At 44.5% G+C, this 23,903-nt stretch overlaps 1 protein-coding gene and 1 long non-coding RNA gene across 9 annotated transcripts in view; one reads left to right on the top strand and one right to left on the bottom strand.

Moving 5' to 3' along the window:
• Nucleotides 1-3,909: 3,909 nt before the first annotated feature.
• Gad1os (glutamate decarboxylase 1, opposite strand) overlaps nucleotides 3,910-23,903 on the bottom strand; it is a 73,418-nt gene continuing 53,424 nt past the window's right edge. The window contains exons 2-3 of the long non-coding RNA NR_040496.1: nucleotides 6,753-6,882; nucleotides 3,910-4,569 (exon numbers count right to left, since the gene is read on the bottom strand). This is a non-coding gene — a long non-coding RNA (glutamate decarboxylase 1, opposite strand). The remainder of the gene's footprint in view (nucleotides 4,570-6,752; nucleotides 6,883-23,903) is intronic.
• The window catches only part of Erich2 (glutamate rich 2), a 32,215-nt gene continuing 30,952 nt past the window's right edge, over nucleotides 22,641-23,903 (top strand). For 2 of the 8 annotated variants that reach the window (XM_006500028.4, XM_006500029.4), the window contains exons 1-2: nucleotides 22,641-23,535; nucleotides 23,626-23,671. In XM_006500028.4, the coding sequence (XP_006500091.1) occupies nucleotides 23,073-23,535; nucleotides 23,626-23,671 (509 nt within the window). In that variant the 5' untranslated portion in view covers nucleotides 22,641-23,072. The remainder of the gene's footprint in view (nucleotides 23,536-23,625; nucleotides 23,672-23,903) is intronic. The other 6 variants (XM_030251959.1, XM_006500030.3, XM_006500027.4 and 3 more) reach the window with 5 other exon arrangements.

Raw genomic sequence — 23,903 nt, forward strand, 5'->3', positions numbered from 1 at the left:
CCTTTGGTGATGAACAGCAATGTGGAAGTGTAAGCTGAATAAACCCTTTCCTCCCCAACTTGCTTCTTGATCATGATGTTTTGTGCAGGAATAGAAACCCTGACTAAGAAGACACTGTTGATCTGTTTTGTGTTGAGGGATGGGTCTCTAAGATAGGGTAACCATCATTAATGGGAGGCAATCATTTGCCTGGTCAATCTAAACAGATAAGTGTTGCCTAGACTAAAAATTATTGCAGACTCGGAGAATAGAAAGGTTAACCCAGTCTGGTAGAGACCAACTGAAGATAACTAAAAATGAGAGAAGGGGCCAAACCAAGGGGCCAAGTGATGGGCCTGTTACTGACTTTTCTCACTTTAAAGTGTTAACAACTGGATCCTGACCCCCTGCCTCGCAGCACAGGCCTGGCAGAAGATGCCCAGAGGCCCAGCATCACTAAGATGAGCACCACTAAGTGGTAGAAAGAGATGAATGATGTGTGCATAACGAAGAGAGGCAGAACTGGAGATGTGAGGGCAGTGAGAAGCAGCCTGCTGTCAGGAGCCTGCACTGCCACCTAAGGCCATGGTCAGGTCCTAGCCTCTGCTGCCCCTGAGGATCAGGTCTGGGTCTGTGACCATGCAGCAGTGGGGATCTGAGTCAATGTCCAGAGCCCATGTTACCACCCAAGGCCATGCAGATATCCCTGGTCAGCGCTGCCAACTGAGGCCACGTTGATATCTGAGGACTTTGGAAGAGGTGGCCCCGCCCCTCATTGGCTGCATCGCTCAGAAGAGCAGGCTGCTTCTAGTCCAGGCAGTACAGTAGTGCTGGCCCTGGTTGTGGGGGTTGTAAGTGAGCCGTCCCCAAGAGCATGAGATTGGGAGAGCTGGCCTGCCCCTTGTTGGCCATGAGGTGGCATGAGGAAGAGATAACACCCCCTCCCCCCAAAACACAGGGCCTGCAACTGTCCCTGTCCCTTGCAGTGTACAGCTCTAGAGAGAGCAGAGCCTGCACCTTGCCTGGGTAGCACAGTAGAGGTGTCCCTGGTAACACAGGCACAGGAGAGCCAGCCCTGCTGGAGGAGGGTCTCATTGCCCACCCTCACAGTGACACACTTCCTCCAACAAGGCCACACCTACTCCAACAAGGCCACACTTCCTAATAGTGCCACTCTCTGGTCAAGCATATTCAAACCACACACACACACACACACACCTAATACTTTTTGAAAGATAAAGCAAGGATTCTATCAGATACCTAGGCAATAACACTTGGCCGTGATTACTTATAATTACTAGCAACGGTGAAAAGGGGACCAGGCATGGGTCTGAGTCCTCTTAGGATTACTCTCTGTGAAAGTATTTGGATCCCAGAGAGTTTTTTGTGATAGTCATCTTATTGAGTAAAATCATAATAAGACCTCTTTCTTCATAATTCTCAGCTCTACGTATTTTCATGTATTTTTTTTTGTCCAAGTTAGCACTCATGACTCCATCTTAATTCTGATAGTGTTCACAATTCATTACCCATCGCTCTTGTTCTCTGAAGACATTGCTGGTGGTTGACTATACCTCATTGCCAGGATGGACCTGACCTGGTGATTGGTCTGATCTGGCTCCACAATGGAGGGAAAGTTATTGATCATTTGGAATCATTTGTAGTAATAACTATTTAATCTCAATCAGGGGTTTCTACCTGCCTTTGATTTTTCAGTTCCCAGATAAGAGACATATAACTTTTACTTTTATAATAAGCCTTTAAAGTACTAGAGCTGGGCAGATATCTACCCTCTTTGTTATTATAGACAATAACCCAGAGAAGTCACTTGGAGGCCTAACCCTCCCTGGTACATAATTTAGCATTACAGTGCCTACCAACCCACCAAACCTCATCAATCGCTGCCTGTGGTTGGAGTGAGAAATGGCTCCCAGAGATTCAGGCACTGAACACTTGGTCCCCGGCTAGTGACGCTGTTTAGAGAGACTATGTGGAGGTATGGCCTTGGTGAGAGATGTGTGTCAATAAGGGCGGACTGTGGGAGCTTCCAGTTCACTCTCGGCTTCATGCCTGCTGTGAGGTACGGATCTTTCAGCTTCCTGTTCCTGTCAAATGGCCTTCCACTGTCACCAGGCTCGCTCTCTCCACCACCATGGACTCCTCTAGAGCTAAGAGCCATAATAAGCCGTCTCTTGCTTATGTTGCCCTTAGTTGTATTGCTTAATCACGGCAACAGAAAAGTATGTAATACAGCACCATACCCTCTCAGCCACATTCAGACAACACACGCTTTAGAAAAAAATGGCCTCATGTTTAGCTCACTTGGAGTGTATTGTTTGTTCTGTTGCCTGTTTGTTTTTGTTTTGTAGGGGAGGTTGTTTTGTTTTAGTTGGTTGGTTGGTTAGTTGGTTGATTACATGTGTCTGTGTGTATGTGTGTTTGGTTGGTTTTTCTGTGTAACCCTGGTTGTACTAAAACCTCCTCTGTAGACCAGGCTGGCCTTGAACTCAGAAATCCACCAGCCTCGCCTCTGCCTCTGCCTCTCTGCCTCTCTGCCTCAATCTCTGCCTCTCTCTCTGCCTCTCTCTCTGCCTCTCTCTCTGCCTCTCTCTCTGCCTCTCTCTCTGCCTCACTGCCTCTCTCTCTGCCTCACTGCCTCTCTCTCTGCCTCTCTGCCTCTCTCTCTGCCTCTCTGCCCCTCTGCCCCTCTGCCCCTCTGCCCCTCTGCCCCTCTGCTCCTTTCCGCCTCTCTCCTCTGCCTCTCTGCCTCTCTCTCTCTGCCTCTCTGCCTCTCTCTGCCTCTCTGCCTCTCTGCCTCTCTCTCTGCCTCTCTGCCTCTCTGCCTCTCTGCCTCTCTGCCTCTCTGCCTCTGCCTCTGTCTCTGCCTCTGCCTCCCAAGTGCTGGGATTAAAGGCATGTGCCACCACCTCACAGCACCTGAAGTCCATTGTTAAGTTCTATTTTATATTTTCTGTAAAGGAAAGCTGTCATCTTGAAGTACTGGACAACCAGCATTTGTTTGTTTGTTTGTTTGTTTGTTTATTTTTATTCTTAGGAATTGTACACATTTTGACAGGCACCAGGTACAAAATTTTACATGGAAAACATAAAATGAAACTAATAAAAACAGAAAAAAAAATCCACTTTGCAAAAGTTTCAAACCTAGAGCATAATTTTTTCTAAAGTCCCACCAATCTTTATCAAATATAGTTAAAAAACTATTTACATATTAACAGTTTTAAAATTATTTGCTTATTAAGTGGCAGAGGTTGGTGGTGCATATGCCACAGAACTTATGCAGAGGCAAGAGGACAGCTGTGGGAGGAATTCATTTCTTCCACCACGTGGTTCCCAGGAAGCCACCCACATTTGTCAGCCTTGATAGTAGGCACCTTTTACCTGCTGGGTCATCTTGCTGTCCCAGCTGGGTTTGCTTTTGTCAGAAAATGCCCATAAGTTTGCTCACAAATGCACTGGAAACAAAGCAAAACTGATCGCTGAGGCACAGGGATTATGTTTACATTTAGATGAAAGTTCACCCTAGCTACTGGTGAACGAAATTCATTATTTTAATGGCTCAGAAATTAAGAGCACCTGTTGTTCTTCAAAAACAAAAACAAAAAACCAAACCAAAAACAACAAAAAACCAAAAACCAAACCAAACCAACAAACAAACAAACAAAAACGCTGGTTTGTTCTCCAACACCAACATGGTGGCTAACAAACAGCTCTAAGTCCAGTTCCAGGAGACCCAGGGGCCTCTTCTGTCAAGGGTACCAGGCACACACACAGACACAGACACATATGCAGACAAAACACTTATACACGTGAAGCTTAAAAAAACAAACTTGACTGACAGCATTATGTCATGACCATTCAATTTCCACACCTTTCCTAAGAATAGGTTAAAATTTCATGAAATCTTTGTTGTATGGATAAAGGCTTCGGTTTATTTTTAAAAGAAAACAATGTATATCACTTTCTTATTTCAGCTAATTTGATCACGAATAAGTTTTCCTTAGCAACACTTGTCTTTTAGAACCTGTTGAAGATGGTTCGCAGGCAAAGGCATTTTCTGCTAAGCCTGAGGTCCCTGGAACTCTCACCGGTGGCAGTAGAGAACCTATGTCTTAGGAAGAGAGAACTGACTCCTGCCAGGAGTCCCCTGACTGCCACTCGTGGGTAAGGAATGTGTAAGGTCCCCTCATGTGCTGTTAAGGTGATTCCTTCCCTAAGAGGTGTTAGCAGGGCAGATAAACCATTTTATATGACTTGAAAAACCCCCAAATCCAGGTGTGGGCTCAGGTGTGGGGCAGCTCAGGTGGGAAGTAGTGCAGGTGTGGGGTGACTTGCACAGGTGGAGAGTGGCTTGGGTGTGGAGTGACCCAGCTGTGGGGCAGCTTAGGTGTGAGGTAGCGCAGGTGTGGAGTAGTGCAGGCGTGGGGTGACCACTCGAAATTCAAATCTCCCAGTTGAGTTCTTAGAGACCTTCCACCCCTGGAGCAGAGTGGTGGCTGGTTCTCTGTAAAACTGCCTCACATCTCCAGAAGTGTCTTCTTCTCCCATCAACACTTGGTCACCTGGGGTTACCTAGAGAGAACAAGAGGGAACATTAGTCTCTTTCTTTTTTAAAGGATCAAAAGGCCATCGTTGACATTAATTTCTAACAGGACAATTGCTACAGCCACTAAATTCCTTAGCTTCCATCAGTCGTCATAACACAGACTAATAAAACACAAGTAGACCCTTAAAAAGCATTTTAAAAAATTGCATTAAGTCAGAGCACAGTGCAGTCCACACCAGACCGCATCACAGATAAACAATCTACAACTGGAGCATGGACCTGCCTTCTGCCTTGGAACTAGGTGCAGGAGAGTTCCCTATACCAGGACTCACAACAGGATTGCTTCAACCCTGAAATTCAAAAGCTGAGGGACAATTTATGCCACTAAACTGGAGCAACAATTTATGTCTCTATGCCAGAGGGGCACCTCTGAGTTGAACTGGCTTCCTCACTCAGACCCAGAGAAGTGTCCTTCTGCAGGATGGAAGTCAGAAGTGCCACAGTGGGGAAACAGGTTCAGGCTGCTCAGATTCCAGACTAGCCTCAGCCGGTGTGGCCACTGATGGTCAGCAACCAGGTCCAGCTGAGGAACCCAGAGCATTAGGAAGGTAGACAGAGACTTACTGTCCCATCTGGTTGCCAGAAATTGTTCTGAAACAAGGGTCCACAGCCCAACATGTGCAGAAGCCAATACTATCTTACTGGGGTTTTTGAAATGGGAAAAACATTTATTTTGTAGCTAACAGGTAAAGAAGGTGGTGCTGTTAAACCCAGAGCTGCCTGAGTGGTCTGTTGATAGCAGGGCGATGTGGAGGAGGGGGAGGGAGGAGTTACTGCATGGCTTGCCTTTCACAGAGCTCAGGTTTCGTTGTATGGGGAGCTTCTGCTGATCTTCACTCTTCAAGAGTTGGTTCCAGGGCTGGTGAGATGGCTCAGTGGTTAAGAGCACTGACTGCTCTTCCGAAGGTCCTGAGTTCAAATCCCAGAAACCCACATGGTGGCTCACAACCACCTGTAATGGGGTCTGATGCCCTCATCTGGTGCTGTCTGAAGACAGCTACAGTGTACTTATGTGTAATAATAAATAAATCTAGGAGGCTAGGAGTGAGTGGAGGTCCTGAGTTCAGTTCCCAGAAACCACATGATGGCTCACGACCATCTGAACAGCTACAGTGTACTCATATACATGAAAGAGAGAAAGGAAGGAAGGAAGGAAGGAAGGAGGAAAGGAGGGAGGGAGGGAAGAAAGAAATATAGATAGAAAGAAAGAATTGGTTCCAAACAGAAATACTTATTAGCAGAATGTGTGGAGTCTGGCTTTCTCCACACGTTGATTTTTCTAGAGTGCCTATGGAGGCTGAGGTAAGGGATCCCCTGGAGCTGGAGTTACAGGCAGTGGTGAGGCACCAGTAGGAGCTGGGAACTGAACTTGGATCCTGAGGAAGGTAGTGTGTTCCCTTAACTGCTGAACCAGCTCTCCACCCAACCTAAAGAAATGAATAAAGTAAATTATAACTTCAACGGACTTCCCAGATAGATGGCCTCACCCGGTCCGAAAAAGACACATGGTAGAAGGCGGGTATTCATCAGCCTGCAGCTTCAGTATCACAGCTTCAAGCCTGATCCCTCTCTGTAGAGAGATCATTGTGTGTTGTATGGATGCCTCACCTTTCAATTTAAAAGTCCATGGCCCGTGGTTTAGGCAGGAAATAGAGGTGGGACATCAAGAGGAGAAAGAATTCTGGAAGAGAAGGAGGCAGGATAGGAGCCCAAAAAGAGGTGAGGAGAGGCATGCATGTGAAATGAATGGGTGTCTTTAGTTTTGATCTAGTCAGAGTAGAGCCTAATAGATGGCCAAGATATTCGTAAATGAAATTTGAGTCTGAGTCTCATTTCTGGGAGCATGAGGCTGGGAGGCAGAACCAAGATTTAACTTCAACACCTCCCCTTTTTCGAAGCACAGGAACTGGAGACAGTATCCTCCCACTCACAATGATTCTGGGGTTACCATCACAACATGGTAGCCCTACCTCTACCCGTCCCGTGGGAGCTGGGAATGTGCGTAACAAGCCTTCCACCATCTGAACGTCCCTGGCGATAAGTATGGGAGATTTTCTTCTCAACCCATAAGTCATAGCTACTGATGCAAAGTGCTGCCATCTCCTGTGCTCTGCCCTGGGACCTGGAAAAGGTCCTGTTACTGTCATACCTCTCCAAGAAGGCAGCTACCAGCAGGTTTAGCCTCAGCACCAGCAACACTCACATGGCAGAATTGGGGACAGTCTCCTTCCCGATCCATGATCTTCAGACTGAATCTGCTGGCATCACATAAGCTTGCTCTGAAGAAACAGAGGAAGGTCTCATACATGTGTTCTGGCTGGTTTTGTGTGCCAACTTGACACAAGCTGGAGTTATCACAGAGAAAGGAGCCTCCCTTGAGGAAATGCCTCCATGAAATCCAGCTGTAAGGCATTCTCTCAATTAGTGATCAATCGGGGGAAAGGCCCCTTGTGGGTGGTGCCATCCCCTAGGCTGGTAGTCCTGGGTTCTATAAGAAAGCAAGCTGAGCAAGCCAGGGGAAGCAAGCCAGTAAGTAACATCCCTCCATGGCCTCTGCATCAGCTCCTGCCTCCAATGCCTAGCTTGTATGAAGAACTAAAAAAGCTGAGCATCCAAGAAACATTTTTTTAATGGACTAAAGAAGTAGACACTTCTTATAAGAAGATGTGACTGGCTAACAGACACACGTGGGGGGTGGGGGGAGCTCAGTGACACTAACTGGACGTGCAAATCAAACCGACAATGAGCTATCATCTACACCCCACCATCACTACCACCCGCACACCACCCCAGACAGAATGGCTATTATCAAAAGACAAAAGGCAGAAAATACTGGCAAAGTTGTGGAGAAATGAGAACTCACAGTTGGTGGAAATGTGAATTAGAATAGAGATATGGAAACCAGTATGGATACCTTTAAACTAAAGAGGAAGGGAGGGAGGAAGGGAGGGAGGGAGGGAGGGAGGGAGGGAGGGAGGGAGGAAGGAAGGAAGGAAGGAAGGAAGGTGGTCAACTACCCAAGCCATCAGCAATTCTGTCATTAAGTACCAATCAATCCAAAGGAGGTGAAATTACAACAAGGAGACACCTTCATCCCCGCTTTATGAGAGCACCATTCAGGGATGCTCAGCTGTGAACTAAGGGGTAGAGAAACATGATGTGAACACACAATGGACTGTCTTTCAGCTATAAAGAAAATGAAATCCTTTTGTTTGGAAGTTACTGTGCTAAGTGAAATAAGCCAGGAATGGACAAATATCACACACTCAGCTGTTCATAGAAACTAGTAAGTCCCACTGAAGAAAGAAATGGCAGTCCTTAGAGCCTGGGAAGAATACAGGGTAAGGAGCTAGGAAGAAATTCTTTAAGTCCTGCCAACACAGGGAGAATTAGCTTAGGTTTTGCTGTTTGGCTTTGTTGTTTATTTGTTTTTGTTTTTGTTTTTTTATACCATGTAGCACAAATACTGGTTAAAAGAATTTATCGTATGTTACAAAGTGACAAAATTTTCAGCACATAAAAATGATTAATGCTTAAGGTCTCATTGCCCTGGTATGATTATTACCCACTGTGTACAGTTATCAGATTACCATAATGTAGCCCATAAAGAGGTACAGAAATCTGTCTCAATAAATGTCTCAATAAAACATAAGTGGCTATAATTAGATTTGGAAGCTCTGGCCCTCGTTTAAAGAAACTATCCTTTCCCAGACCCTCAAAGTCAGGCAAGTCAGTATGTTCAATTAACAATATGTGAGCTGTATGCTTGATTTAATTCTGTATTTGTAGCCTTTAATTTTTAGATTTAGAAAACCAGGCCTAAAACAAACTCAAAACATACAAACATAGCTAAATTCAATTTAGCAAGTAATGATATAATGTTGTCTGCAATTTAGCAAACAATGAGATAATGTCTGCAATTAGGGTATGAGGTACAGTGAAGGCTCAAAGGTGAAGGAAATCCTTTAAGAACTCTGTGTGCCAAAAGAGAGAAAATGCATGCACAGATGACCAGAATACAGGACTAAGGTTTGCTAAAAGCAGCCTGGGAACACAAACAAAATTCTTCAGCCAAAACAAAAGAAAGGGAAATGGCCTCAGGCAATAACAGTGAGCTGATTTAGTCTACAAATGGGTATTCTGCATGGAAGAACAATCTACAAGCTACAATTTCAGGATTTGGATTGTAATTTAACTATTACCCAGAGATGATACTTCAAGACTGATCAGTTCCCAAGCCCTAGCAAAAACATCAGTGGGATCATGTGCTAGAAATGCAAATCCAGGGGTTGGGGGCATAGCTTGGTAGGAAACATGCCCAGCAGACACAAGGCTCTGGGTTCTACTCCCTCCCCAGGGATGCATGAAGCATGCCTGTGATTTCAGCACTTGGAGGGGGTGGAGGTGAGAGAATCAGTTAAAGTCATCCTCTGCTACATAGTGAATTTAAGGATAGCCTGGGCTAGTGAAATCTTGTCTCAAAGATGAGAAAAAGAATGAAAAGGCAAATCTATAGATCCAATCCCCAAGACTTACTGACAGCCCGTGTGTCTTAGCAAATCTTCCAAGCATGCTAATTTGCTTAAGCCTTGGAAATCACTTATCTCAACCAGTATAAGATAGAAAGTCCGTAGAAAGTAACCAGAAACTAGCTTAACACATTTCTCACGTTACTTTGGGAATGGAAACTGAAGAACCCACTTGGCTGCAATGTCCCCTTAGCTAAAACAATTAGGATGAGCTGCTAATGAGAAGACAGTAATAAAAGTCTTAATCAGAAAATGATTCCTATGAGCACAATATGCAATTACATAGACAGTCCTTTTACAGTATGTAATGCCAATCAAGGTTAGATTTTAAGTTATAAATCACTTATTTCATGTCTTGTCTTGTTTCTTCTTTCATTTTACGTGCATAAAGTCATGCATTTGACATGTTTCTTCATAAAGTGACATAGGACTTTTTAGTAACATCTGTTTTCTTTAAAGGAATCCTCAGCCAATTCATCTAACTCAATGTCACTGGATAATTAATAGCTAAGAACCACAGGGCTCACATTAGCTCCATCTCTAAGAGTGGATACCACATGCTTGTCCCTTGCTGCAGAACTACGGTGGCATGCAGAAAGATCAGCACCACTGGGAGCCTCTAGTTTGCTCAACAGCTTTTAGAAACCATCCCAGGGAGCTCAGAGGCCAGGGGTCTGTAGTGCAGACAAAAACTTGCAGTGATCTGTAGATCCCTGACCAAACCCAGAAACTCCACTCCATCCGCTGTTATCCCAGCCCACATTAGCCTCTCTTTTCCAGGAAATCTTCTTTGCCCAAGACCTAGCTCAGGTCTGTTTTCTCCACCGATGCACAGCTGAGTCAAAGTCCTTTGAGAAAGAGCTTATTTCTGACCTTAACAATAACAAAAGGTCTCAGGGAATTACCAGGGTCAGGTTCTTGTTTGTTTGTTGTTTGTTTCCAGTGACTGGGTCCCTCTCTTTGCTCTTAGGCTAAATTACTCAACCACCATTGACTAGAGGTTCTTTTTAAAAAAAAAAAAAAACAAACAAACTAGAATTATTTATTTATTTTATGTATATGAGTATACTGTCACTGTTTTCAGACACACCAGAAGAGGGCATTAGATCCCATTGCAGATGGTCGTGAGCCACCATGTGGTTGCCGGGAATTGAACTCAGGACCTCTAGGAAGAGCAATCAATGTTCTTGACCAATGAGTCATCTCTCCAATCCAACTAAAGGTTCTTAAGAACCTCAGTAAAGGGCTGGTGAGATGGCTCAGTGAGTAAGAGCACCCGACTGCTCTTTCGAAGGACCAGAGTTCAAATCCCAGCAACCACATGGTGGCTCACAACCATCTGTAATGAGATCTGACGCCCTCTTCTGGCGTGTCTGAAGACAGCTAGCTACAGTGTACTTACATATAATTAATAAATAGATAAATCTTAAAAAAAAAAAAAGAACCTCAGTAAATGACAAAAGGGATGTTGAGGCTGTCTAGGTCATCTCTCACACACACTCACACAGTCCCTAGAATCCTGAGAGATCAAGAGAACTGTCCATGACTAGATAACTATAACCATCAATTCTGGTTGGTTAATTTGATAGATTGGGATTGGAGATCTTGAGAACCATTAATCAGACCTTCTCAATACGCAGCATAGAAGAAAGCATGCTGGACCAGGGAAGCAGCCACACAGTCTGTAAATGCCTGGAGAGCAAGCATCCTAATAGAAACCCAGGAGCCAAGAAAAGGGAACAAGGCCACTGGAGACAGAGACCAGGAGACACTCAAGAAGTCATGAGAGGTTTAACCTGACACTGCCAAGGGCCTAGGAACAGTGATGCTGGCTTTTTATGTGAAGGAAAATTGTCAATCATGCTTATTAAAATGCAGATCTGGAGTTATGACACTACCGCTGCTCATGAAGTTCAGGGGTGAGGCCAGGGCTAGCTTCATTATAACCATCTCCCCAGTGATCTAACACAGGCAGCTGGAAGAAACACTTTTAACACCTGCAGAGTGGCTGTCTACTAGGTGAGGAGATTCCTGGCATGTGCTCAGAGCTGCAGGTGTTCAGGGAACCATCCACTACGGAATCTTCTTTTTAAAGTCCACAGTGTGTAGGGAGCATGGAGCGGCGGGGGAGGCTGGAGAGATGGCTCAGGGGTTAAGAGCACTTGCTGCTCTTGCAGAGGAACTGGACCCCATTTCCACCACCTGGACAGTGGCTCACAATTGCCTGTAACTCCAGTTCCAAGGGATCTGACACCCTCTTCTGACCTCTATGGGCACCAGACATGCACGTGGTGCACATACAAACATACACGAGGCAAATAATCATACATGTGAAATAAAAAGCCCCACAGCTGATGTGCTGAGACCCAAAATAAAACATTCAGTGCTGCTGAAGAGGGGGAAGATACTAGAAGCTTTCTCCTATCAGCGTACCGTTGCCCAGAGCTGTCCGGCCATGAGCCTTTCTCTGTCAGAATGTAAGAATTAAGACACCAAATGGCCACTTCTGTGGCTAAGTCCTCAACCTGAATCCAATACATTCTCTACAGGAGTCAGAGAAGTTGGTTAATCTTACACGTGTTCTAGACATAAAATCTTTCTGACTAGTCAAAGCAAGAAGTTATCAAGATTTATGATTAAAGTGTTGTCAGAGTCCACCAAACTGAAACTCTTCACTATAGATAGGAAGCAACCGGTGCCTATCAGGGAAACAGGCACTGTCAGCGTAGGTCAGGAAGCAGGTGCTCGGGAGTAACTTCCGTCTCTGCATTCCCCTTGCTCATATAACCCATGATGCTTCACCACCAGGTTGCCCTTTGTCCATGTCTACAAGAGTTTTCTATTATAAATTATCTAGGGCATCAAATAGTGAGTCCGTGTTTGCACGTTACCGATGTTCTAATCAGTCAATCAGCCACAGACGCAGCTTCCTGCCAGGAAGTTTCCTTCGCTGTGGGCAAGCACTCTACAACATCCCCAGCCTCAGCTAACTAAGACTTTTAAAAATGAGAGCTAGATTGTCTCCTTAAGCCTTGCTGTGCGGTGTCTGTTAGAGTAACTAAACTGGTGGATCCCATTGCGTTTCTGGGGCGACTATTAGCAGGGCTCCTGCTGAGTCTCCTGGGGCAGCTGTAAATTACTCCCTTTCAGGAAGCTGGTTTGATAGTACTTGTTACCTCCTTTCAAGTCCTAGGCTGGCTGCATCCTTAACTTGAGTTCTCATCTCCCTCCCCCAAGCTTGTCCTTTCAGGATGAGGCTGCACAAGACTCGTCATTGCATTTGCTACTGCTTAGGTGCCTGTCTTAGGGTTTCTATTGCTGCAGATGAAACACCGTGACCAAAAAAGCAAGTTGGGAAGGAAAGGGTTTACTCAGTTCACACTCCATATTATAGTTTATCATTGGAGGAAGTCAGGGCAGGAAATTCAAGCGGAGCTGAACCTGGAGGCAGGAACTGATGCAGCAGCCATGCAGGAATGCTGCTTGCTGGCTTGCTTCCCATCGCTTGCTCAGTCTGCTTTCTTATAGAGCCCAAGACTGCCAGTTCAGGGATGCTACATCCACCTTGGCCCGGGCCCTCCCCAATTGATCACTAATTGAGAAAATGACCTACAGCTGGATCTCAGGGAAGGATTTCCTCACCTAAGGCTCTGATACCTTTGACTTGTGTCAAGTTGACACACAAAACCAGCCAGTATGGTGCCTGAGAGACTGCATTCAATTCTTCATTAACGCCACATTTTAGGGGTTAGGCATGAGGATTTCAGCAGTGTAGGAGAGAATCTGGAAGGCGGGAAAGAAGAAACAAAGAAACAAGATTATTTCAGGGAACTGAAAATACAAAAGGACCACCTGGGATTCATCATTCTGTGTCCAGCAAAATCCCACCGACAAACCAAGTGCCATTCATATTCCTGAATATCTTAGGGTCCCACTAGGAGCCAGCCTCAAACAAAAATGGCATCTTTGTGTCATACATTACTGCCTCTAAATGAGGGCGATATACCGTTTCCACTCACAAGCCTTTAATGAGAAACCACCCGTGGGTACTCCTGAAAGCACAGAAGAAACACTGCAGATGATTACAGGTTAACACTGGCAGTGGTGAGTCTCTGCAGCATGACCGTCATAAGATTCAAAAAACACAGGGGCCAGAAAGACAGCACCATTCTCTTGTCTCCTCATCAAGACCTCCTGTGAACACTGGGATATTCACACAAAGAAAAACCCTTTGTTTTCTTAACTTCCCATAGTGTGTGGAGACCTGACCTAGAAGCTAGGTGTGCTAGATAGGGTTGTACTACAGTTTGCTTTCAACGGGACTCCTAAACTTCAAGGTCAAAAACTGTCTCCAAAGCCACAGTGTAGGAGATAGGACTTTCAGCAAGTCACCAGGTAACTTTAGATGTCACCAGGCAAGCAGGATTTGGTGTGGCATGTTTTTAATCCCAGCACTTGCAAAGTTGAGAGAAGAGAATTGTGAGTTTGAAGCTAACCAGAGCTACATGGTGAGTCTGAGGCTAGCCTGAGCTGCATAGTGAGTCTGGGGCTAGCCTGAGCTACATAGTGAGCCTGAGGCTAGCCTGAGCTACATGGTGAGTCTGAGGCTAGCTTGAGCTACATAGTGAGTCTGAGGTTAGCCTGAACTACATAGTGAGTCTGAAGCTAGCCTGAGCTACATAGTGAGTCTGAAGCTAGCCTGGCTTACTTAATAGAATTCAGCCTTAGACAGACAGAGAAAGGTTATTAGGTAGTGAGAAATCTGGTCTAACAAGGATTAATGAGAGAAGCAAGCTTGTTCTGGTCAAAGAAGGTTTATTATAAAGTGTGTTTGGCCTTATTGCCCTGTCTCTCTCCTGTCGTCTTGACCTTCAGCAAAAATTTTCCTTGACAGGGCCAACTCTCTGCTTGGAAGTCCCAACTAGCAGAATATGTGTTCTTTATAAATTGCTCAGGGTCTTCTGAAAACAAAGTAGAATCAATTCTTATGGTTCCAGTTAGGTGTGTGTGTGTTCTTCATTCTGCATTATGCCTCTATTATACCTCACTGTGTGACTTCAGGCACCTTACCTACTAGAGACTCAGTTTCCTTATTTTCAAAATGGGTATAGTAATAGTACCCAACTTACAGGGAGGAATGTTGCCAGGATTAAATTAGAGAATATAAATTAAATCAAACTTTAAAAACTGATATATAATAAGTATGCAATAAGAATTGGGTACTGATCGTAACCAATTATTTTATAAAATAATTATTTCCTTTTAAAGATAATATATTATTGATACAGTACTATTTAATGGTATAATTTTTGAACTCTTTCAACAATACTACTCTAATTTTCATTTTAAAACATAGATGAAGTTTAAATAAATTTTAACTGCTGTGTTCACTTGGAATTTATGTCATATTTAGCCCAGAGATTCACATACATGGAGTCCATGTATGATTTTATGAACAAAATTTTTGTGTCACATGTTGGAATTGTGATGCCCACTATGGGAGCAGCGAGTAGGACATTTGGGGACATGATAAGACTGTGAGCATGGAATCTTCATAAATGAGATTAGTCCCCTCAGAGGAGAGCCTGCAGCTAGGGCTCCCTGAGGGAACTTATAGGAAGAATCCGAGCATCAAACAGAGATGTTAAATTGGCTTACACCATTTGAGCTCCGAACCAGCCACAGCTGTCTGCACAATGGATTAGGTGAGAGCCCGGTAGCTCCGCAGTCCACAAGGCTGGGTGCCTCACAAGCTCAGTCTAGTGCCGAAAGACCAAGTGGATTCCTAGAGAGCAGCTGCTCCTCAGGCCACTTAGAAGGGTGAGGACGCTGAGTTCTGATATCAGTGCAGTAATGCAGTGGGCAGGGGCCACAGCAGCAACAGGGTGAGTGTACCCCCCATCAGGACATGAAAGCGATGAGGCAAAGGAAAAGTGTTTGGCTCAGACCTCCTTGCATCTGGACTGCCCTCCAAAAGGTGCCACCCACTAACCCTCCAGAACTGTGGGGGCATTTCTGTCTATAGAAGTTCAGAATTACTAGGATATATGAAAAAAAAATTGAATGTGAAATTTTTAAAAAAAGATTACACAAACAGAGGGAATCAGATCGAATTACAGATGTTTGTGAGCTACCATGTGGTTGCTGGGAATTGAACTCAGGACCTCTGGGGGAGAGTTCAGTTCTCATACTCTGAACCATCTCTTCAGCCCCTAATGTGAACATTTTTAAAGAGGGTAAACTAATAAAGGAATTCTAAAAGAATGAACAATCTCAGCGTGGTTAAGAACTATGTATGGTTGAGCTCCTGTTCTTGTCTTCTTGTTCCTGCTCTGTTTCCCCCCTCCCCCCTCTCCATGTGCTCAAGGCTAGCCTCTCTGTCTCTGTCTCTGTCTCTGTCTCTGTCTCTGTCTCTGCCTTTCTCTGTCTCTACTATCCTCTCAACTCCCCTCCCCATGCCCTGAATAAAGTATATTCTACACTAAAAACAAACAAAACAAACAAAGCCTACGGTTGAAACAAATCAGCCCCTTTAGCTTAGATAATTTTACATTTGTGTTTTTAGTCTGTGTGTTTAGTTAAATCATTTCTCTGCCTTAAATATGAAGAACTAAAAAGAACACTCAAAAACCAGAAACAAAGCCCAGACCATAGTCCTAGCTTTAAAACAAGTAGTTCCTCGTTATTCATATTTTCAGCTCCCCAGGTGGACATGATACTTTGTGAACAATCTCCCCGACTTTAAAAGCTTAATAGCTACCCTCCTCCTTTGCAACTTGGTTTTCTTCCTCTCGGCAGAGTACAGCATCACACAGATTTTTTTCTCCTTTCAAGCCATTTAAATCAACATTCCTGGGAAGACTTGTGTGCTCCATTGAACATCCTTTAAATGTGATCTCAGCGCTCCATTTTATTGGTGCTATCTGCATAGTCTAAATTTGTGATGGGAAAATGCACTGTGAATAGCAATGAGCTTAGTGTTCAGTTACCATAGATAAGACGTCTGCAGGGAGAACTGTACTCGTTCTGGTTCTTGGAGATCCTGTTTCTGAGCTCCACTGAGACAAAACGACCATGTTTTAAAAAAAAACCATAAAAACAAAACAAAACAAAAAAAACCAACCTTTTCTGAGATCAGTTTACACATCTCTAACTGGAGTGAGTTCCCAGAGTTTCTTAATGTAATTCCTTAGAAGCCCTAGCGACTGACAACCTCTGGAGCCTCTTTGTGGACAGGTGCCCTGATGCTCATATCCTGACTTCCTTGGAAACCCACCAACCCACTGCGTTATCCCTTTCTTTAAATCCCAGCATTCGGGAGGCAGAGGTAGGTTGATCTCTGTTTGAGAAGCCTGGTCTACAAAATTAGTTCTAGGACAGCAAGAGCTATGTGGAATGACCTTATCTCAAAAAACCCAAAAACTTAAAAAATGACATGTTTAACTTCTGCTATGTGGCTGGGTCCTAAGAAGGCTATCTGGAAACTGAACATTTCAGCATAGGCAGAGATATACTGCCCTTTCACATCAACTACTGGTCAACATAATATTTTGATATGCAATGTTAGGAAGGGAAAATGAAAATAGTCAGCAGAAAGGGAGAAGTCACAGAGAAAAATTAATAGCCAGATAAAACCATTAATTTGAAGCTAAAAGACACTTTTTAATAGGAGGTAGACAATATTAAACATTCTCGAAAACGAGGACTGATTTGCTGAAATCCGAAGCTCATGATATTAATAAAAAGGGGAACTGATTACACTAGCTAATAAGATATGTCTACCCTGAAATAATCACACAGAAGCTTTTTCAGTAACTTATTAAAAACAAACAGACCTGGAAACTCCAAGCACATTAAAAAATCAGTGCCATGGACCGGAGAGATGGCTCAGTAGTGAAGAGCACTGGCTGCTCTTCCAGACAACCTCAGCTTGATTCCCAGCACCCACGTGATAGAACCAACCACTCAACTCCACTACCCTCTTCTGACACCTATAGGTACCTGGCACACAGATATTGCACATACAGACACACACGAAAGCAAAACATTTATACACAAAATAAATGTAAATTTTATTAAGTGCCATTAACTTACACTGACTTTCTGTCCAGTATTCGTTTCATTCTAGCTACAGACATAGCTTTAAGGATGAGTCCTGAGAATAGCTAAAAACAAACAAATAAAAACCCTGCTGTTTAAATACATCATCAATATTCACTATTTTACCCATCAGCACTCTCACCAATACTCCTCGTTAATCTTTTCTTTGTTCTCCTGGACTCGCCAAGAAAAATGTTGTTCTGAACAAAAAACTAAAGATGGAAGAAACTAGATCTTTCAACAAAAAAAATGTCGTGTCTCCCTCCTGTCTTCCCATTCTACCGTGCATGAGGAATGAGAACATTTCACAGTAACCTGGTGTCACTTTAAGGGAAGTAGACTTAGAGAGAAACAGGAAGTATGAATGCTCATCTTGTCTTGGTGAGACACTGAGAAGGAAGTGTGTTTTCGCTGTCCCACGAAGCACTTAACCCTAGGGCCACTCCTGTGATTGGAGATGGTCGAACTTGCGCACTGTGGATTCTGAACATCCGCACTGTGAATACTGGCACAGTGTCAGGTGGGGGAATGCGGTTAAGAATCCCTGCAGATGTGGAGGATCGGTGGCCAGTTACAGGAATCGGTTTTCTTCTTGAAAGGCACATCCTTTGGACGGAAACACCGGGCAGGAGTGAACGCAGCTGAGCAGCTGAACAGGAATAATGTGGAGCAGGTACGGACCATAGGAAGAGACTGAACAAGAAGAAAAATGTAGTCACTGCTACAGCATCCTATAATCCAGCCTCACACAGTCTACAGCTCCTGACTCACGCTCTTGGGGAGGGGCCATCATAACTCCTGGTGAGTTCCTTACCTGCGCAGAAAGGTAAGGGCGATGAAGAGTCGGGAGTGGGGGGTGATGGCATGTGACAGATAAGAAATGAGATGAACTATGGGGGCCTGGGATAGGATGAGGATCCTCAAAGGAAAGGTGACCACATCGAAGGGTTAGAAATCTGATAGGGCTGAAAATGTGTGAGCTGTGAGTCTCCTCAGGGGGTAAATTGAGAAAGTGCTGTTCAGACAACAAGATGCCATAAAAGGTGACTATAGGAGAGTTGCTGCTATTTCTCATAAGCTCTAGGGAACCGCTTTTTTCCCTTAAGACAAAGTTTCTCTGTGTAGCCCTAGCTGTCCTGGAACTCATTTGTAGACCAGGTTGGTCTCAAACTCAGAGATTCAACTGCCTCTGCCTCCTGAGGGCTGGGATTAAAGGCCTGCACCATCACTGCCCAGCCTAGGCTACTATTAAACAAATACAAACTAAGTAGCCAGAAAGACTGCTCAAGATGCTTACTGCCAAGCTCAGAGACCTGAGTTCAATTCCTGGAAAAGGTATGATGGAAGCAACTAACCAATTACGGCATAATCTCCACGTAGCGCCATAGCACACTCACTCCCACACATGTAGGCACACACACAGTAAAGAAATGTAACTTTAAAAAATAAAACTATGAAGTAGCACAAAGGGACTGTCTTTCCTTTGTGTGTGACATACAGAACATACAGACATGTCACGTGAGAAGCAGCCATTGCCTTGGGCTGAGGGGAGTCTTAAGCAAGAAACAAATGTATGTAAGTGCTATCCATCAAGCTGTGGTCTGATCAGGAGGCATCTTTAACATTAAAAACCTGTGAAAGGTGTGGTCATGTATTAGGTGTCTTCCTAGAATTCTGTGAGCTTTCTGTGGCATGACAGAGCTTCCCTGTGTGTCTGGGGGGACAACTACACGGCAGCATTGACGCACAAGCATGAAGACACTGAATTGGAAGTGGTGGCTTATTTTAAAGTCCCGACAAAGCTAAGAGTCTTGACAGTATGCCCACAGAAATGGAAGGGAAACCTACATTGTGCTCTGAAAAAAGAGAAAGTTTTGCACACAGCTGACCCCAGTGGAATGTCGGGTCTGGGATCATGGAAGATCCAGGAACAATGGAATTCTGCATGGTCTTACTAAGAAGATGCCCAGCTTGCACTAACAGCCAGTCACTTTCTGGTCTTTTAAGAAGAGATTATAGAAGCAAATTGACTTTAAAATCATTGCTGTTTTACATATACACCAGTGTTTAAACTCATCCACACATCAAGAACTGGAAGACAATCACAATTTGTATGTCTGCAATAATAATCTTTTGGCTCCAGGCTCCCTCTACTGACTCCAAAATAATAAATAAACATTTCACTGGCATCCTCCTGACAAGACTCAACTGCATATGAAAGCCAAGACAAACAAGCTTGTGCAGGAACAATGGACGTCCTTAGCAGGAGAAGCAGGAAGTTCAACATTTGAAGAAAGGTCAAAATGTAAACTAATTTGCAAAGTACCCATATAGGCAGAACTATATTCAATTGCCATTATTGAACCAACTCTTATCCACAAATGGCAACTGCATGTGGTTTGACTTAATTTTTTAATTGTCAGAGAGAGGATGGTGTCACCTGAATCACAGGTATATACAAGTATGTTGACAGCGGTGGTTACTGTCATCAGCAAAAACTCTCTGTAATGAAACTCACTAACAGCACTAATCAGTTCACATGTTTCTTAGCTAAAACTAACCACGGGATGTGTTAAGTGCCATACAGGAGTGTGTATATGATAATTTTGTTGAGAAGAAGTATGCCTTAGGTTAGGGTAAAGATACAAAGCGTCTCACATGAGAAGGTAAATGAAAGCAATGCTCAGCAGCCCCGTGTTTACAAGAGGGAAGCTGGAAATTAAACAGTGCTTTAGCTGTGAGAAGAGGAAGTAGGGTAATTTGCATAGACTTCAAACAATCTCACAACTATTGAGCAAACCAGCAAATCCTGGAAAGAATTAGAGCGAAAAGCCAAAGTCAATACACTTCAAACCCCCTTGGTGTTTCCCAGCAACTAGCAAGAAAGCATCTTCTGCTGGTTCACACTTTGCACAAAATAAATATTAAGTCCGTTGTTGGTACTCTTCCAAAAAGTTAATATTTTACAGTTTGGAATTTTAGTTTAAGACTGCCTTTGAAGCTCAAAGAATGCCTTTTTGAAGTTATGTTTTCATAGACCTAGGAATCTGGTCTGAGAATGAAAGATGTCATCAAAGATTTATTTACAAAGATGGCCATCAAACACCTCTCTCTCTCTCTCTCTCTCTCTCTCTCTCTCTCTCTCTCTCTCTCTCTCTCTCTCTCTCTCTCTCCAGGGTTGTGTTTCTTGTGTTTCATGTTTCGAGACAGGGTTTCTCTGTGTAGCCCTTACTGTCCTGGAACTCACTCTGTGCCCTTGAACTCACAGAGCTCTGCCTGCCTCTTCCAGCCTCTTCCAGTTGGGTCTGAGGAGTGCACTGACACAGCTCAGAACCTTATTTCTCACAGTTACTGTTTAACTCTTGCATCTCATGCCCAGAACGCAGCCTTATTCTCAGCTCCCAACAAAGATGCTCAGAAACAGTGAATTGGCAGAAGAAAAGTTAGAAATTTCCAAAGCAGGGGCTGTCTGAGCAAATTAAGTGAGTTGTAATATATATCACCTATTTGCCATTAAGATATTTTGAACACTAAAGACATTGGGAAACATTCAAGAGAAAATGTTAAACAACAAAAACCAAGAGTGCCAACAACAGAGACCATCAAATACAAATGTCAGTAAGTAAACATGTGCCGGAAGTAAAAGTTAATATGTGCACAAAAGAGGGCTAGACGTAAAGAATAGAACTGATCACAGAGGTTCTTACTGGGCAGCAGAATCCTGGGTAGTTTACATTTTTATGGTTGTGGTTTTTGGTATGTTGTAAATTGTCCATCGTGAGAGTGTATCGGTAACCCTGGGTTTTCATTTGTAAAAGAGCTTGCTTGTTTTTTCATTGCTCAGCATTAAGCCCAGGGCTGTAGTGTGCTAGGCAAGTACTTTGCCACTAACCTACATTCCAATCCCTATATTAGTTTTATACTCAGAAAACACTAAATGTTATTTAAACATGTTTTTGTATCGTGCTCTGCTAACATTCAGATCTATAATAAAAAATAATTACCCATTAAAAATCGAGATGGGGCTCGGATTGTCGCTCCGTAGGAGACTGCTCGCCTAAGGTATACAAAGTCAGGGATCCAATCCCAAGGATGGGCTAAAACCCGAAGCACCATAAGTAGCTGCTACGGAGGGATGTAGCTGTAGCTGTAGCGTTTCCAGGAGCATTTCCTTTCACTTCTTTGTTTTGTTTTTCGAGACAGACCGGCCTGGGCTCAAACTCAGAAATCCTCTGCCTCCCGAGTGCTGGGACTAAAGGCATGTGCCACGACCTCCTGGCTCCTTTTGGCTTCTTTAGAACAACTCCTCACTAGGGAGATGCTTTAGATAAACTTATTCAGTGTCTAAATGCATAAGCCAGAGCTTAACTTTGCTTTATATTTGAGCATTGTGTCAAAAACCAACTTCTGCATATAGGTTATAGAGATGGGTGAATTATTTCTGATGTTATGTAAATGAAGACGAAATGTAATGCTTTTTCATCAAAGTGAAATATAACGACCATTGTGGAGTTGAATAAGCATTGGGCCAGGTACTCTGCTGGAATGGCCTTGATTCTTACTGTTACCTGAAAGTTGGCTATTTTCTTTAAACGCATAATACATCAGAATGGAAGCTATTACCAGAGTCACTTGTCAGATGTCATTTAGTCTGTAAAGAGTTTCTCTCTCCGTGTTGTGAGAAATAGGAACCATAGACACACCCTGAAAACCCTGCAGTTTGTAAACTGGTTTGGGCTCATCCTTTTCTATGTAGGGGGAAGAAAGAGATAGTCTAATCAGGTCAGCTTGATGCTTACACTTCCTTACAGAGGGACAATGTGTGCAACAAAGGCGCCATTCTCTACTGAGCAATGCCAAGCAAATTTAACAAAACTGAGGTTTTAAAACATAATAAAGAAATACACTTTCCCTTTGCCTTTATGGAGAAAGATCTTGGGTAAAACTCAAGACTCCTGACATGTACAATTTTCCCTTCCCTGCAATAGCAGAAGTCGGGGCTTGCTGGGCCCTCACCAGACATGGCCTGCAGTTGTCAATGATTTCATTGAGTTCCTTAAACTTTCATTCTAGAATTTCCCCCTCAATGCTTTCCTATCATCCATGACTCAAAGAGATTTAGAGAGTGCCTGGAAGAATGAATCAGAGGATTTAAAAACAACGGAAACTTTCTGTATTCTTGGTTCAGAATGATTTCGCTGGTTCTATTTTTATAATAATGTCAAAATTGAATCCGTTTTTCTATACATTAAAACGTACATATTTTAGCCATCAGATAAATTGCATGTCCCCAGAGGGCCCTTAAGAAGGTGATTATATCTCTTATATTCTGGCCACTAGGTGAAATTCGAATGCAGTTTTGATTCCAACAGACGGGTCCCCTTCAAAACTCGTTGCCTAGCAACAAGTTCTCTGTGTCCAAGGAGAGAAGTTACCCATTTCCCCCCTAGAAGATAAGCTTGAGAGAACATTGAAATTTTCTAACAGGGCGCTCTCCCACCCTCTTTTGTGACCGAAGCAGTGAAGCATAAGACCTCTAAAGGGCTGAGGTGCTTCAGTAGCAGCCCGGGCACAAAAGGAAACCCAGACTTGGCCCGGGCTGGGTGGGAAAGGCGAGTCTGGTTCTAAACACCTGAACCGGATCCCTAGGAGAACTGATGTCGAGGTCCCCAGGAAACCCATAATCTTCTCGGGGCGATCTCAGGTGCAGGGGATTTTTGTTCATTCAGATCCAGAGGCACCCAGCCCTCCCAACTCAAGGCATCTTTTCTTCCACAAGTTGTAACCCCAATGAGGCCACCTCGCCCTTTTCCCTCCGCCACCTAGAGTCAGGATCAGGTATGGACACCGACCTTCCAGTCACCCTGTCTCCGGCCTTTCTCAAAGTAACCAGGATACGTGGTCAAGCCTGCCCCAGGGTGTGCGCCCCTAACTTGCCCCGCAGCGCGACGCCCAGTTCCTCCGGACGCTGGGCCACCCGCGCCGCCCGCTCCGCCCTTCGCGTGGTTCCAGCAGCTGGAACAGTTCCCGCTCCGCTCCCGCCCCGCGCTCTGCGCCCCGCCCCGGGCCCGCCGCGCTCCGCCCCGCTCGCCCCTCCGCTGCGTCGGGCTGTCCAGTCGCTGGGCAGCTCGGGTGGTTCCCGGGGCTCCTCCCGCAGCCCGTCCGGTCTCCATGGCAACGCGGCGTCCCAGGCTCGCAACTCGGAACCCACCGCGAGTGCGGAGCGGGGCTGGCCTTCCTGGTCTGCCCTTCGAGGAAACAACTTGGCAGGGCGGCCAGAGGGTAAGCAGCAGTGTGGTGACTGTGAGTAATTTACCCACACCCCTGGGAGTGGCGGGTCCCAGCCCGCACCTCCGACAACACTTAATCCTAAAAATGTATCTACCACTCCAGGTTGGTCCTGTGGAACCGCACGGCTGTCGAAATACTGCCCGAGAAGGTAGGATGCTCTGCTGAGAGGAGGGAAAGTCTGCCTGTTTAGGGGTATCTCACCCTACCGCCAAAATGAAAACCGTCATGTCCTATCCTAGTACTTCCAGCTCCGCCCCGTTGTTCGCTATTCTTTTACTTTTTCAAACAACTTAATGGTTTATGAGGATGAGCACACCCCCCCCCCCCCCAGGCATGCTCTCTACCTATAACTTCTTTGGCTCTGTGAACTTTGCCCCCCC

Source organism: Mus musculus, chromosome 2, assembly GCF_000001635.26.
Source record: "Mus musculus strain C57BL/6J chromosome 2, GRCm38.p6 C57BL/6J".
In the NCBI taxonomy this organism is placed as follows: domain Eukaryota; kingdom Metazoa; phylum Chordata; class Mammalia; order Rodentia; family Muridae; genus Mus; species Mus musculus.